Source organism: Emiliania huxleyi, assembly GCF_000372725.1.
Source record: "Emiliania huxleyi CCMP1516 unplaced genomic scaffold EMIHUscaffold_105, whole genome shotgun sequence".
Classification (NCBI taxonomy): domain Eukaryota; phylum Haptophyta; order Isochrysidales; family Noelaerhabdaceae; genus Emiliania; species Emiliania huxleyi.
The window spans coordinates 121,956-136,573 of record NW_005202113.1 but is presented as its reverse complement, the minus strand read 5'-3'; the positions used below and the strand labels follow the sequence as shown (position 1 = coordinate 136,573).

The window sequence follows — 14,618 nt, the reverse complement described above, 5'->3', positions numbered from 1 at the left end:
GTCAGAGGGACTCTCTGTGTGTCAGTGATAATCAGAGCTCCAGTAAGCTCGGAGACACCCCATTAGTGCGACTCGACCTCTTTGAGTCACTGCCTTCCCGGCGGGTTGGCTGTAGAGCCTCTACAACAAACTCTACAGCAAAATCGCGCTCTACATCGCTCTACATCGGACTCACATCGTCCCGCGCCGGATGTAGAGCTCTACAGCTCTACAGCGCTCCAGAGCGCTCTACATCTCTACAGCTCTACAGCGCTCTATACACTACACTCTACATCCTCTACACCCTCGCCTCAGGATTCTCGCTGCAGCCTTCATGCCACCTCGCGGTCGTCCCACTCTCGTCGTTCTCTCAAAGTCTCTCTCCTGTCGCTTCCTCCTCTGTCGCGTCGCTCCCCTCTCTCTGCGTCGTGCTGCGACGACGACGACGCCAGAGAGAAGAATTTAAACAATCCAACTCAGAGAGAAGAAAGAAAGAAAGAAAGAAAACAGAGAAGCCCCATGAGATGATGAGAAGCGCACCCAGCGAGCCGGATGATCGGTCGGTACTGCACGAGCAGGATTTTGGAAGGACGATCAGTGGCACAGGTGGGGCTCTCCTGCGCCTGCCGACAAGGGACACGACAGGCTCGCAGCGCGGTCGGTGCACGGTGGACTCCCAACTCCACTGGCGGCGGTCTATCTCAGTCTACCGACCTGCCTCCAGCTTCTCACTGGCAGTCTCTCGCTGCCACCGGCACACTGACACAGGGGTGGCAGGGGCGGCGGCCGGAGTCTCCCACACGCAGAGAGAGAAAAAATACGTCTTTTGAGTCTGGCGCCGCCCAGACATGAGAGAATAAATAAATAAATAAAACGGCCATCCCAAGCTAGGGCTGGGTCGAGGACAGACACGTCCCCACCTTTGCAGGATTTTGCAGACATGAGAGAAGAAGAGAAAATTGCAAAAGCCGAATTCTCTCCGCGCTTCGAACGAAATCTAAGGTGCGATGCTGCTCGCTGCAGCTCGCTGCTCCTCCGTCGCTCCTGGGTGACTGCTGGGATCAAATCTCACCACACGTACTGCCCTTCGCCCACAGGTTTCTGTCACCAATGCTCTCCCTCGGATTCGCTGGCTCCTCCGCGCTTGTTGTCGGCTCGCGTGCCGGCCACGGCTCGCGGATGTCTGCACCCATGATGGCCAACGTCGCCGACACGCTGGCCACGATGCAGGGGCCGGACTTGTATTGGGAGGAGAAGGGGCCGCTGCAGGACCCGCCCAAGGAGGAGTCCGACTTCAAGGAGTACGACACCTTCTCCACCTTCCTGGCGGCGTGCCAGCAGCACGGCGTCGACCTGACCCAGCCCGACATCACGGTGCTCGCGCCAGGCAACGTGGCGTGCGAGCAGTTCTCCGCGGTCGCCGGCCCGCTCACCAAGGCGGTGTGCGAGTACCACGTCATCAAGGGCGTCGTGAACAAGGACTCGCTCGGCTCGGCCGACCTCACCACCGTCGAGGGCTCGACGATCACCTACCGGCGCATGTTCCGCAAGGACTTCCTGGACAACGCCTTCTGCGGCCAGCCGTCCTCGCCGCCCCGCACCAGCTACTGCGCCAACGTCAAGGCCGACAACGGCCTCATCCACGGCCTCAACGAGGTCATCTACCCGGGCTGGTCCGAGTCGTCGGGCGGGTACGGCTCGGAGGGCGACGCCGCCACCCGCGCGTAAGCCGGCCGGGCGCGATGCCGGCCGTGACGCTCCGGGCTGGCGGATGCGCGGCGGCGGGCCGTCGGCCGTGCCACACATGTCTCATTGTCTGGACGCTTGTGCGGCGTGTACCACCGTGTAGGAGCTTTAGAGGATGTGAGCTGTCGCGAGTTGGCGTGTCATCGTCTTGGTTGCATGATATCTGCAGGGCTGAAAAATGTGGAATTTGCCGCGAGGGAGCTATAAAATAGTACATTCGCGGTTCTCGGCCTCGAGAGCAGTCGCGCACACCTTAGCGGCACACCACGTTCGTACTCGCGATCGTATTATTTACGGGGTGTGGACCCTGTGTTGTCCAGGGGTTGTGCGCTGGGCTCTCCTGCTCGGCTCCAGCCAGTAGACAAGTCTTGTCATCAACAGAGTAGAAGGATCTGACCTCGGGGCCGATGTGACCAAGCGCTGGTAACGTGGTTTAACCTCACACCCATGGTCTCACAGCGTGTACCACATGGTCGGCTTGCCCATCAACGTGACGTACACCGACCGGAACGCCATCATCAAGCGCGTGCGCGAGACCAATATCTTCCTTGCGGACGCCAAGAAGATTCAGTTTGCGCTCTCCGTGTACGTGCACGCCTACCCTAACCAAGTCTGCTCCGTCTGGGTGTACTGTGCGAGCCTGGAGGACCTCCGCGCCGGATCTAGCAGTCGCTCGAGCTAGCAGTGGGCCTCGTGTGAGTGTGTGTACATGCACGTGTATGCAGCCTGTGCCTGAGCGGAGGTATGCTCGTCTCGTGTCCATCGGTGCCGTGTGTAGAGCCGAAAGCCGTTTTCGCCACGCCTTCAGACAGCCGTCAGTCATGCTACGCGGAATGCTACAGCTCTCATTGGAGGTTTGGACGAGAGTCGAGAGGGCCGCGTTCTCGCTCTCGCCCGCCCGCCCGCCGGGCCCGGCGCGCGGCGGCGGCGCGGCCGGGGCCCCGCCCCGGCATGCCCCGGCAAGCCGGCAATATGTCTTATATATGTGCGTGTGCCTATGCCGTGGCATTGTGAGTCGACAGCGTCACAGTACACAGATAAATACCCGCAACATCCGAGGCGAGACAGACACTCTGGACGCGTACAAGAACACGCTTCACAAAATAACCGAGACCCAGACGAGAGTCAAGAGGGGGAGATACACTGACTGGACTGACAGGAGAGCGTCTGTGCGCGCGCTGAACAGAGACTGGGGCCCGAGTGGCGCTTCGCGAGTCAGGGGACGAACCTGCCCGTCGCCGCCCTGCTCTCCGCCACGGCGGCCGCGTACTCGCCCTTGAGGCGCTCGACGATCTCGCCCGCCGTGCTCACCTCTTTGATGGCGCCGATGCCCTGCCCGCAGCCCCAGATGTCCTTCCACGCCTTGGCGTCGGTGTTGCCTCCGGAGCCAAAGTCCATCTGCGTGACGTCGCCCTCGGGGAGGTTGTCGGGGTCGAGGCCGGCCGCCATGATGGACGGGCGCAGGTAGTTTCCGTGCACGCCCGTGAAGAGCGACGAGTAGACGATGTCCGCCGCGACCGACTCGACGATCGACTGCTTGTACGCGTCCTGCGCGTTCGCCTCGGCCGACGCGATGAAGGCGGAGCCCATGTACGCAAAGTCGGCGCCCAGCGCCTGTGCGGCCAGCACGCCGCTCCCCGTCGCGATGGAGCCAGAGAGGCAGAGCGGCCCGTCGAACCACTCCCGGATCTCAGAGACGAGCGCAAAGGGCGAGAGCGTGCCCGCGTGGCCGCCCGCGCCCGCCGCGACGGCGATGATGCCGTCGGCGCCCTTCTGGACCGCCTTCTTCGCAAAATGGTTGTTTATGACGTCGTGGAAGACGAGGCCGCCGTACGAGTGGATCGCCTGGTTGACGTCCTCGCGCGCGCCCAGCGAGGTGATCACCAGCGGCACCTGCGACGGCGGCGAGGCCTCGCCCCTCTCTCTCCGCGCGCGAGGGCAGGCGGCCGCGAGGGGCGGCGCGGGAGGCGGCCGGCCGGGCGGCGCTCGCCTCGTGCTTGACGCACGCCTCGAGGTCGTGCATCAGCCGGTCGTTGGAGCGGTGGACAATCTGGTTGACGGCGAAGGGCGCGGCCGGCGAGTCGGGGTGGGCGGCGTCGTGCTCCGCGAGCTCCGACTTGATCCGGACCAGCCACTCATCGAGCTTGTCCTTTGGGCGGGCGTTGAGCGCCGGGAATGAGCCGACGATGCCCGCCTTGCACTGCGCGATGACGAGGTCCGGCGTGGAGACGATGAAGAGCGGCGCGCCGATGCAGGGCAGGCGCAATTTTCCGGCCAGCTTGGACGCGGCCGACATCAGGGGCGTGTTGGATAGATGCATATGCAGCGTTGCTTTCAGCGGCCAGGAGCGTCGCGCACTGGCACTAACACAGTACACCAGACGGCCGCCAAGCCTGCGACTCCTGCCGCAGAAAGAAAGGAAATGCCAAAAATTATTTTTATTTCTTTCTTTCTTTCTGCAAATCGCCAAATTATTTTCTTTTCAGAAGCCGTCGTTGCGCCTTGCTTGGCTACTAAGTCTCTCGTGTCCGCGCCGACGCGCTTTTTATAAGTCTCTCGTGTCCCCGACGCTCTTTTAACGTAGAACGTCTCCGCTGAACAAACCGAGAACACCGCCCGCCGACGATCGATCAGTCCACAATCGTCGGCCCGCTGCAGCGGACCCGCAGCGATGGATGCCGCCGCCCCCCCGGCCCCTACGGCCGACGCGCCGATGCACGACCGGCCTCCGTCGGACGGCTCTCCGGCCTCTCCGGCCGCTGCCGACGGCCGCGAAGGAGTTAGCGGGCTCAGAGCCACGGCGTGTGGAGGGTCGCCGGCCCGCGATCCAGTCCCTCCGGCCGCTGCCGATCCAGTCCCTCTCACACTCAGCGATACCCGGGCCCCACTTTGGCGTGCAGATCCTGCGTCTCTCACTGCCCGAACAACAGTCAACAGAGGCGGGTCCGCCGCAGGTCCCCCACTCTCTAGTCGTGTGAAATACACGTTGAATTCATGAATGTCCATCAATGTCCCACCCCCCTGCGCGCGGCCTCTCGCTCCTGCACGACATGGATGCCTCTATTGCGTGTGAGTTCCCGCCACCGGCGGCGGCTCAAAAGAGATTTTAGCAATACCTTAAAGATAACGCCATCCGTCACGGCAGTGCATCGCCGAAGGGACGGCAGAGTTTACCTGAATCGAGAGAGGTTTGCACATCGCGCTCGCGGCGTAGCTGTCGGCGCGGTCGACCCAGCCACATGAGTTTGATAGGTTACAGGCGGGGTAAGATCCGTTAGACGCGTCGTCGAATTCTTCTTCGCGGAGTCGCTTAGGCGGCTCCGGTGGTGTGCCGGTGATAGTACTAGCACGCGCCAGTTCGCACCTGTGTCGAGCCTGTGTGCTGTGAGAGAGACTTGGCTTTTTAAATTCTTCTTCGCGTGTCTTTCCCTTTCGAATGGAGCTAGGTCGAATGGACCTCGCCGAGGTCGAGGCCAAGGCTCCGGCTGCTCGCAACGCGGCGACGTCGCTCGAGCCTGTCTGCGTGCCGGCGCCGCTCGTGCTCAGCAGTGTCGCGACGACGCCCACCGTCAGCTTTGGGACCATCGCCCCGCGGGCGTCGGTGACGCGCGCGCTCGCTGTGAAGAACGTCGCGCCGCGGCCGCAGCGGCTGGAGGTGCGCGGCGTCGGCCGCGGCGGACTGAGCGTCCAGCCGCCGCTCCTCGAGCTCCCGCCGCACGGCGAGGGGGAGCTCTGCGTCACGTGGGCGCCGCTCTCGCACGGCTCGATCCCAAAGCGGCTCGAGCTGCTCTGGAACCGCTCAAACACGCTGGCGGTGGAGCTCAAGGGGCTGTGCGCCCCCGCGGCGCCGCCCGGTCCGACTGCTGCGCCGCCCGACGTGGGCGACGCCATCCTCGCCCTCGCCACGGCACCCGCTCTCTGCAAGGCGCAGGCGCACGACGAGCGCATGCCGCTCAGCCCGAGCCGGCTCACAAACAATCGCGCCTCGTCCTTCTCGTCCAAGTCGCGGCCGAGACGCAACTCTCGGCTGGGAGACGACCTGCTCGTCTTTGACGAGGGCGCCGCGTCGTTGATGGCGAGCGCGTTCTCCGCGCCGCCGGCCGCGCCGCCCCAGCCGGCCGCGCCGCCCCAGCCGGCCGCGCCGCCCCAGCCGGCCGCGCCGCCGGCCGCGGCGAGCGTCGAGGTGGCGGCGGAGCGGCGCAAGCTGGCGGAGGAGCACGTCGAGGAGCTCGAGGCGAAGCTCAAGCAGGTGCGGCGAAGCAAGGCGCCGAGCGTGCCGGGCAGGCTGCGGCTGAGCAAGCCGCCGCCGAGGGGCGCGGCGCCGAGGGGTGCGCCTGCGGGCCGCCTCGAGGGCGCCGCGGCGCTCGGCGGGCGGACGAGCGGCTTCTTCTACGACGCGCGCTGGCGCGAGCGGCGCGAGGCCGGCTTCACCACCTGGTTCAACTTTGTGGTCGGCGGCAGCCGCACCGTCGCGCCGGGCGGCGGCGTGGCAGGCGGCGGCGGCGGCGCGGGCGAGCGGCAGACTCTCACGCTGATGGAGTTTGAGAACCGGAGGCAGGACGCGGTCAACCGGCGGCGGATGACGACGCTGCTGCGTGGCCCATCGCTCCGGCCCGTCATCGCGCGCCTCGAGGCCGAGGTCGAGTCGGGCTTGCTGTGCGTGCGGCCGAGCCTCAACCTCGCCGCCGACGTCGGGCAGCGCGACAACCTCCTCTCGCTCCTCGGCTGCTACAACCCGCTCTGGCTCCGGCTCGCCCTCGAGGCCATCTCGGGCGAGATGGCGCCGCTCGGCGCCGCGGCGGACGACGCGCACGCGCTGCGCAAGTGGCTCGACAAGCGCTTCCTCGCGCCCATCCGGCTCGACCCCGCGGCGCGGCCCGCGGCGGTGGCGGCGGCGGCGGGCCGCCACCCCGACAAGGTGTGGGAGGAGGCGCGGGCGGCCGCCGTGGGCGAGACGCACAAGTGCATCGTGCGGCGCGTCCTGTGCGTCCTCCTACTGCTCGACCGCGCCAAGGAGACCACCGTCCTCGAGGCGGACCCGTGCCTCTTCTGCCCCGACTCGACGATCAAGTCCACGCGCCAGATGGCGATCGAGTTTGCGCGCTCCTTCCTCTCGGGCGGGATCGGCGACCTCGCCAAGCACCTCGCCTACATGGACGCGCCCCTGGCGCACGCGCAGACCGCCCACCACGAGTTCAACTTCACCGTCCAGTCCCTCGCCACCGACCTGCGCGACGGGGCCCGCCTCTGCCGCCTGCTCGAGGTGCTCGAGGTGGCGAGCGCGCCGAGCGGCGGCGCCGCGGCGCTGCGGCTGACGCCGTCGCTGCGGCTGCCCGCCGTCAACCGCACCTCGAAGCTCAAGAACGTTGAGATTGCGCTGCGCGCGATGGAGGCGGCGGGCGCCCCGCTGCTCCGCCACCCGCCCGACCTGCACGGCTGCGCCAAGCTCCTCGTCGAGGGGCACTGCGAGGCGACGCTCGACCTGCTGTGGAGCCTCATCTGCCACGTGGCGCTGCCGAGGCTCGCGCCGGTCGGGATCGTGCTTGACGAGGCGCGCCGCGCCCGCCGCACCGCCAACACCGACTTCGCGCCCGCCGCGCCCGACGGCGCCGAGCAGCCGGCGGCCGTGGCGGCGCTGCTCTGCTGGGTGCAGTCGGTGGCGGCCGTCTACCGGCTGCGGCTCTCGGACCTGACGGGCGGCCTGCGCGACGGGCGCGGGCTGCTCGCGCTCGTGCACTTTTATGTGCCCGAGGCGCTCGGCGACGGCTTCGACGCCCGCGCGGAGCTCGGGCTGCAGCGGCCAGCCGGGGCTGAGGAGCTGCTCCTCGAGGAGCTCGAGGCGGGCCAGTGGCTGCGGCCGGTCGAGGGGGACACCGGGCGGGCCGCCGAGGCAGAGGCGCGCAAGGCCGCCAAGCGGCGGCTCTCCCTCTTCGCCAGCTCCCTCCACGCGCTCGGCGGCGTGCCGCAGCTCCTGATCGCCGCGGACGCCGTCGAGACGGGCCCGGATGAGGCGGTGGCGGCGGTGCTGCTCGCGCACCTCTTTGCGCGCGTCATGGAGCTGTCGACGCAGACCCGCGCGGCGCGGCTCATCCAGCTGAGCGGCTGCGCTCGCGGTAAGCGCTGCGTCGACCCGTGGAAGCTCATGAAGCAGTGCGTCTTTGCGATCCGGATGCAGCGGCGCCGGCGCTCGAGCAAGCAACGGGCGGACGCGCGAGCAGAGCTGCGATCGCGGGTGGTTCTCTCTCGCGCCGTGGGCGCCTGGCGCGACCGCGTGCTGTTCCTGGAGAGCGTGCGGGCGACGCGCACGATCCAGGCGGCGGGGCGGCGCCGGCGCGCTGTGGCGAGGCTCTCGGCGCTTCGGGCGGCTGCGCTCGCGCTGCAGCACTTCCTGCGGCGCCAGGCGGCACGGAGCCTCGCCGCGCGCGCGTCGACCCGAATCCAGTCCGCCGCGCGGATGCTCGGCGCCCGGCACCGCCTGCAGGCTGCGCGGCTCGCCGCGGTGCGCGTGCAGGCGGCGGCGCGACGCGCCGCCGCGGCTTCGGAGCTGCGTCGCCAGCGTTGCTCGCGCCGTCTTCAGGCGGTGGTCCGCGGCCAGGCCGTTCGGCGTGCGCTTGCTCTCGACGCGGCAGCCGCCACGTGCGTGCAGGCGGCTTGGCGCGCGTCGGCCACTCGCGCCTCCTTCACCTCTGCCGTGGCTACGATCGTCTCGATCCAGTCGAACGTGCGCTGCGCGACCGCCGTGCGGAAGCTCGCCATGCAGCGCACGAGCGCCGTCGCCGTCCAGGCGCAGGCACGCCGCCTCCTTGCCAAGGCCGAGCTTCGGCGGCACCGGCAGCTGCATACAGAGCACATCGGATGCGTCAAGATGCAGGCGGCGGCTCGCCGCCGCGCCGCGGTGCAAAAGAAGCGCGTGCAGCGCGCGGCGCGCAAGCTGCAGGCTTTGGCGCGCGGTGGCGCCGACCGCCGCTCGATTGCTCGCAGCGCGACGGCTGCGGTGCGCATCCAAGCGGTCTGGCGCTCCGCCGTGTGCCAGGAGGCATTCGCTCGTTCGGTCGCGGCGGCGGTGGCGATGCAGGCGGCGGGCCGGCGCGCCAACGCCGCACGCGTGCTGCGCGTCTCGATCGCCCAGTGCACGCGCGTCCAGTCGCTCGCCCGCGGCGCCGCCGAGCGCCGCCGGTGCGCCGCCCGCGCGGCGGCGGCCGTCACGATCCAGGCGGCGTGGCGGTCGGTGACGCTGCAAGTCGAGTTTGCCGCCTCGGTGGCGGCCGTGGTGGCGGTGCAGGCGGCGGCCCGCCGCTTGGCTGCGATGCGGCGCTTGCGTGTCCAGCGCGGCTGCTGCACGCGGCTGCAGAGCGCGGCGCGGCGCCAGCTGGCGGTGCGGGCAGCGCGGCGCGAGCGTGCGGCGCGTGCGATCCAGGCGCTCCGGCGCGGCGCGGCGGCGCGGCAGCAGGTCGCCGTGTGGCACGCGGCGGCGACGCGGATCGAGGCGCAGTGGCGGTCTGCGCGCTGCCAGGCTCTGCTCGCTCGCTCGGTCGCGGCGGCGGTGGCGATGCAGGCGGCGGGCCGGCGCGCCAACGCCGCACGCCAGGCTCACCTCCGGCTCGTTTCGATCGTGCTGATCCAGTCCTCGGCTCGCCGCCTCGCCGCTTGCGCGGATGCGCGTCGGCAGCGCGCTGCTCGGTGTATGCAGGCCGTGTCTCGTGGCTCGGCTGCCCGTCGCATTCTTGCTCTCCAGGCCAGCGCGGCGGCTAGCATCCAGGCGGTCTCGCGGGCCAACTTCTGCCGCCAGCGCTTTGCTGCGATGAAGCTCGCTGCTGTGGCCGTCCAGGCGGCGGCCCGGCGGGCGCACGCCATTCAGACACTGCAGTGGTCGCGATGGGCGGCGCGGTACATTCAGGCTGTGGCGCGAGGCGTCGCTGAGCGGCGCCTCGCCGACCAGTGGACGCTCGCCGCGATGCGCATCCAGGCGAGCTGGCGGTCGCTCCTCGCCCAGGCCGCACTGGCCGAGTCGATCGAGGCGGCCACGGTCATCCAGACCGCCGGCCGCACCTTTGTCGCGCGGTGCTTGCGGGAGCGAAGCCAGCGCGCCGCGCTGCTCATCCAGGCGGTCGCTCGCGGCCGCATCGAGCGGCGGCTGTGCGACGCGTGGACTCTGGCGGCGATCGCCATTCAATCGGCTCAGCGCATGGCGGTTTGCCGCCGCCTCATTGCCTCGTCGGTGCGGGCCACTGTCCAAGTCCAGGCAGGAGCGCGCGGGCTGGTCGCGCGGCGCGTTTTGCGGCGCTGCGCTCTCGCGTGCACCCGCCTGCAAGCGGCGGCGCGGCGCCGTGCGTCGCTCGTCGCTTTTGCTGAGCTCAAGCGGCGGCACTTCGCCGCCATCGCAATCCAGAGCGCGGGCCGCGTCGCCCTTGCGATCAAGCAGTCGCACGCCATCCGCAAGGTGATGCACCTCGCCGCGCTCGCCAAGCTCCACCAGTGCGCGCGCCTCGTGCAGACGAGGGCTCGCTTCCTCACGTACCGCAACTGCCGCCGCGCCGCGGCTGCCGTCATCGCGAGGAGGGCACTGACCGCCATCACGCTGCGTCGCCGCGTCCGTTTCGTGCGCGTCGTCGTCAGCCTGCAGGCGATGCTCCGCGCCCGGCGCACCCGATCGCGCGTGTACCGGCGCCACCCGGAGCTGCGCAACATCGCCGCTCGCGCCGCCGATGCGTACCGCAAGATGCTAGCCGACCCGTCGCTGTGCTTGCCGGCGCGCACCAAGGTGGCGCTGGATATCCTGCTGACGACCAAGAACCTGGGGCAGCTGCTCTCCGCCCTGAGCTCGCTCGAGATGTTCACGCTCATCTCGCCGCGCGTCGCCGCCGCGATGGTCGAGGTCGGGACGGTCCCCGTGATGCTGCAGCTCCTGCAGCTGTGCAACCGCTCGCTGCCGCACCAAAAGGCGGTCGGCCACGTGCTGCGGATCCTCGCAAACATCGGCCGCACGCCATCGCTGCGCGACCGTGTGTGGGAGCAGCGCGAGGTTGTGCCGACCATCGTCGAGCTCGCACAAAACTACCGCGAGCACGAGCAGCTCCTGCGCGAGTCGCTGGTGGTGATGCAGCAGCTGCTCGTGACGGGGCCGCGCGAGTGGCGGGCGCACGTCTTCCAAAAGATGCCCGAGTTCGTCAAGCGACTCGACTCGATCCTCGCGCTCGCCAAGCGCAAGGCCGACAAGATGGCCAAGGAGCAGCGGCCGCCGAACGCGCCGAGCCGCCGGGACGCAAAGAAGGACCCGGTCAAGAGGGCTGCCGACCCGGGTCCCGACAACGTTACGCGGCTGAGCCAGCTGGTCGCCGCTCTCAAGGGCTCCGCCGCTGCCTGATGCTGCCGGGCCAGCAGTACCGTCGTCAAGAAACGGCAAGGCTAGGACATGTGTACCTTGTGCGTGACGCGCTCACGATTTGATGATCGGGGGGGGAGGGGGGAGGGGTGGATGAGCAGATGAGCACCACGGTGCCGGACTGTGTGTGTGGTGGTTTGGGGGGGGGGGGGGGGGCTACGGCCCCGCGGGTGGGCGTGGTGCGCATGGCGGATGGTTGGGGACAATGAACGCATAGAGAGATAGGTGTGGCGTGTGAGCGCAGCCGCGCATGCCCGCGTCTAAAGCCGTACACACCACTCGTGTTGCGGCCTGCGCGCTCTCCTCTCACCTCTGGGGCGTCTGCGGTCTGGGAGTGGCGCAGCGTGGGACACTGGCAGTGATCACTGGGTGCGCAGGAGCCGAGGTCGTATGGCTATAGCAATAAACTGCACTCTATCTGGTTTGTGTGTCGAGATCGGAGAGATGTGCGCCCAGATTTCACTCGGCCATCTGAGTACTGAGATAGAGAGATGGAGTGGCTTGTGGAGGTCGCGCTCGCGAGCCGCGGCGTGCGAGTACTCGAGAGTATATGCGAGTACACATGAGACACACCGCGGAAACCCCCGCCTCAACAGCACTGAGTCCGTGTCGCGTGTGGTGTCCCAGGGCCGCAGGGCCCCAGCCTGCGCAGAGTGAGACACACACGTGCGCCAACCGCGTCATGGGCACACACAGGGTTTTTACACTGACCGCCAACCGCCATGACGCCCGCCGCCCCACGCCGCGCCGCGCCGCGCCTTGCGCGCGGCCGCCGGCTCAAAAGCCAAAAGCGGAGATCCGCGCGCCGCGCGCAGCTAGGGATTGGTGGTACGAAGCATCTCTGCTTCGACGCTCGCCTGTTCTCGCACAGCGCACTGCAGCACAGCGACACAGAGGCATTCATAGCCATTGTAGCGCCTGGGCTTGCTGTTTGAGAGCCTTTGGAGAGGGTAGCGGAATCGGGCTGACATTGCCTGCTATCCTGCGGCTGAGGATCTCAGCAGGGGACCGCCCGGCCGGCGAGCGCAGCGCGATGGACGACGATTGCCGCGTCGAGCGCCGCGAAGCTGCGCCACGACCGCCGCCGCCGCTGTGAGCGCTCGCGGCTGGGCCAAAGTCCATAGCGAAATCAGCCGCCGCCTTTGCGCCGTCGTCGCTGAGGAGGGAGCGCGGCGGCGACCGCTTCACGCCGTGAGGCATGCAGAGGTAGAGGCAGCCGAGCGAGGCGAGTCCGAGGAGGCAGCAGGCGAAGGGGCCAACGACGATGGGGGCGAGGACGAGCCGGATGTCGTTGGCAGGCAAGGAGTCGGCGCCGAGCGCCTTCTTCACAGCGGCGGCAAAGGAGTCGAGCGGGTCTAGCGGCGGTCTCGGTGGCAGGGCTGGCGGAAGCGCAGGGGGCGGCGACGAGGGCTGCACCAGGCACGTTTCGACGTCTTCAGGCGTATCGAAGTGCGTATCGTAGGAGATGCCCAGCCACGGTGCGACAACGCAGCGGCGCACATGATTCTTGCTCGCGATGTCCGTGTAGCACTCAGTGGTCTCCTGAGGGCGGGTGTTGGGGTTGTCCTGGTAGGTTTGAGCCGGGTCGCCCGGCAGGCACGGGTCTCCATAAGGAAGGGGCGATCTGCCGGTCTTTTTGACGATTGCGTTGCACGTGCCGCACGGGTCGGGCGGCAGTGGCGGCGGCGGCAGTGGCGGCGGCGGCGGCGGCGGCGGCGGCAGTGGCGGCGGCGGTAGCGGCGGTAGCGGCAGTGGCGGCAGTGGCGGCGGCGGTAGCGGCGGCGGCGGCAGTGGCGGCGGCGGTAGCGGCGGCGGCGGCAGTGGCGGCGGAGGAGCTGCGCCAGGTGGGTGGGGCGGGCAGGGCGGCGGAAGCGGCGGCGACACAGGCGGCGAGGACGGGGGAGGATGCGGCGGCGGAAGCGGCGGCGACACAGGCGGCGAGGACGGGGGAGGAGGCGGCGGCGGAAGCGGCGGCGACACAGGCGGCGAGGACGGGGGAGGATGAGGCGGCGGGAGTGGCGGCGACAGAGGCGGCGAGGACGGGGGAGGAGGCGGCGGCGGGAGCGGCGGCGACAGAGGCGGCGAGGACGGGGGAGGAGGCGGCGGCGGAAGCGGCGGCGACAGAGGCGGCGAGGACGGGGGATGCGGCGGCGGGAGCGGCGGCTGAGACGGCGGCGAGGACGGGGGAGGAGGCGGCGGCGGGAGCGGCGGCTGAGACGGCGGCGAGGACGGGGGAGGTGGCGGCGGCGGGAGCGGCGGCTGAGACGGCGGCGAGGACGGGGGAGGATGCGGCGGCGAGGGCGGCGGTGCCGGCGGCGGCGGCGGCGCTGCGGGCGATGACAGGGGTCCAATCCGGGCGCCGTCGCTGTACAGGTTGCTACAGCCGACGGTGAGCGTGTACGTCCCTTCGCTCTTATAGTAGCCCTCGACGACGAGGTCGTAGGCGCCGGCGTCGAGCGAGGCCGTCAAGATGGCTTGCTTGCCGCAAGCGATGCTGTCGTCGCCCTGAGCCACCTTCTTCGCGAGCCCCGACGTGAACACGCTCACGACCGTGTCGAGACCAGAGCCGCACGTGTCAAAGACTATCGTGCCGGCCGCGGCGACGGTGAAGGCGTAAATGTGCTCGCCCGCGGGGGTGCCGGTCTGCCTGGCAGCCTTGGTGGTGTCTCCACGAACGGTCTCGCCGCACGAGCGTATGGACCCCGTGCGAAACAATCGCTGGGGCGCCGCCGGTGGCGGTGACGCAAGGCTCGGCGGCCACGGCATCGGCGGCGAGGGTGGAGTGGGCGGCGAAGGAGGAGGAGGAACCGCTGGCGACGACGGCGACGGCACGACGAGCGGGGACGAAGGCGGGAACGGTGGCAGCATCGGAGGCACCGGAGACCGCAAGGGTGATGGAGGCGCCAGCGGGGGTGACGGCGGAGACGGCGGAGACGGCGTCAGCGGCGGCAGCGGCGCCAGAGGCGGCAGCGGCGGCATATCGAGGCGATAAAACATGCCCCAGTTGCTGAACATCGCGCTAGAGGCAGGTGGGGCCACAGGCACGCCGAGGAGAGCCGCTGAGAACGTCCTCAAAAGAAAAACATGGACCCGCCCGTGATTGCCTGGCGTGCCGTTCTCCCATCCCTCCCTTGGGTTGTGTGTTTTCTTTCTTTCTTTCTTTGCACGTTGCCCGCACTCACGGACCCCATACCCGAAAGAAAGAGAGGGGCGCTCGCGGGAGAGGTGACGAGTGAACTACAGGTAGGTAGTGGGGAAGGCAGCCTCGATTGCCATACAGACATGGGTGCGAAACAACGACAAGACCAAGGCACGGGCAGAGGAACGAGAGAAGAATATAGAGTGGATAAAGCGCCTGTTCACGGCATGGAGGGTGAGCCACGCCGAACGCAAGGAAGCCGGGGAAGACGACCCCGAGGAGGACGAAACACCAGTGGAAATCCCGCCGTCAGCTGTCACGATATCCCCGAAGGGAACCCCAGTGCCAACACCGACAGTTGAGGTACAAAAG

At 68.6% G+C, this 14,618-nt stretch overlaps 5 protein-coding genes across 5 annotated transcripts; 3 read left to right on the top strand and 2 right to left on the bottom strand.

Moving 5' to 3' along the window:
• Positions 1-1,158: 1,158 nt before the first annotated feature.
• Positions 1,159-1,707, top strand: EMIHUDRAFT_361018 (hypothetical protein; the record flags this gene model as incomplete). The annotated part of the gene is made up of 1 exon (XM_005792716.1): positions 1,159-1,707. The coding sequence occupies one exon, from the start codon at positions 1,159-1,161 to the stop codon at positions 1,705-1,707; it is 549 nt and encodes a 182-aa protein (XP_005792773.1).
• Positions 1,708-2,194: 487 nt separating this feature from the next.
• Positions 2,195-2,424, top strand: EMIHUDRAFT_222783 (hypothetical protein; the record flags this gene model as incomplete). The annotated part of the gene is made up of 2 exons (XM_005792715.1): positions 2,195-2,314; positions 2,392-2,424. The coding sequence occupies 2 exons, from the start codon at positions 2,195-2,197 to the stop codon at positions 2,422-2,424; spliced, it is 153 nt and encodes a 50-aa protein (XP_005792772.1).
• Positions 2,425-2,740: 316 nt separating this feature from the next.
• Positions 2,741-4,021, bottom strand: EMIHUDRAFT_466532 (hypothetical protein; the record flags this gene model as incomplete). Its single annotated transcript, XM_005792714.1, has 2 exons — positions 2,741-3,618; positions 3,728-4,021. 2 exons carry the CDS (start codon positions 4,019-4,021, stop codon positions 2,941-2,943), a joined length of 972 nt encoding a protein of 323 aa, XP_005792771.1. The 3' UTR covers positions 2,741-2,940.
• Positions 4,022-5,176: 1,155 nt separating this feature from the next.
• Positions 5,177-11,089, top strand: EMIHUDRAFT_108540 (hypothetical protein; the record flags this gene model as incomplete). The annotated part of the gene is made up of 1 exon (XM_005792713.1): positions 5,177-11,089. The coding sequence occupies one exon, from the start codon at positions 5,177-5,179 to the stop codon at positions 11,087-11,089; it is 5,913 nt and encodes a 1,970-aa protein (XP_005792770.1).
• Positions 11,090-11,922: 833 nt separating this feature from the next.
• EMIHUDRAFT_222780 (hypothetical protein) lies at positions 11,923-14,122 on the bottom strand (the record flags this gene model as incomplete). The annotated part of the gene is made up of 4 exons (XM_005792712.1): positions 11,923-12,046; positions 12,117-12,649; positions 13,496-13,754; positions 14,103-14,122. The coding sequence occupies 4 exons, from the start codon at positions 14,120-14,122 to the stop codon at positions 11,923-11,925; spliced, it is 936 nt and encodes a 311-aa protein (XP_005792769.1).
• Positions 14,123-14,618: the final 496 nt, after the last annotated feature.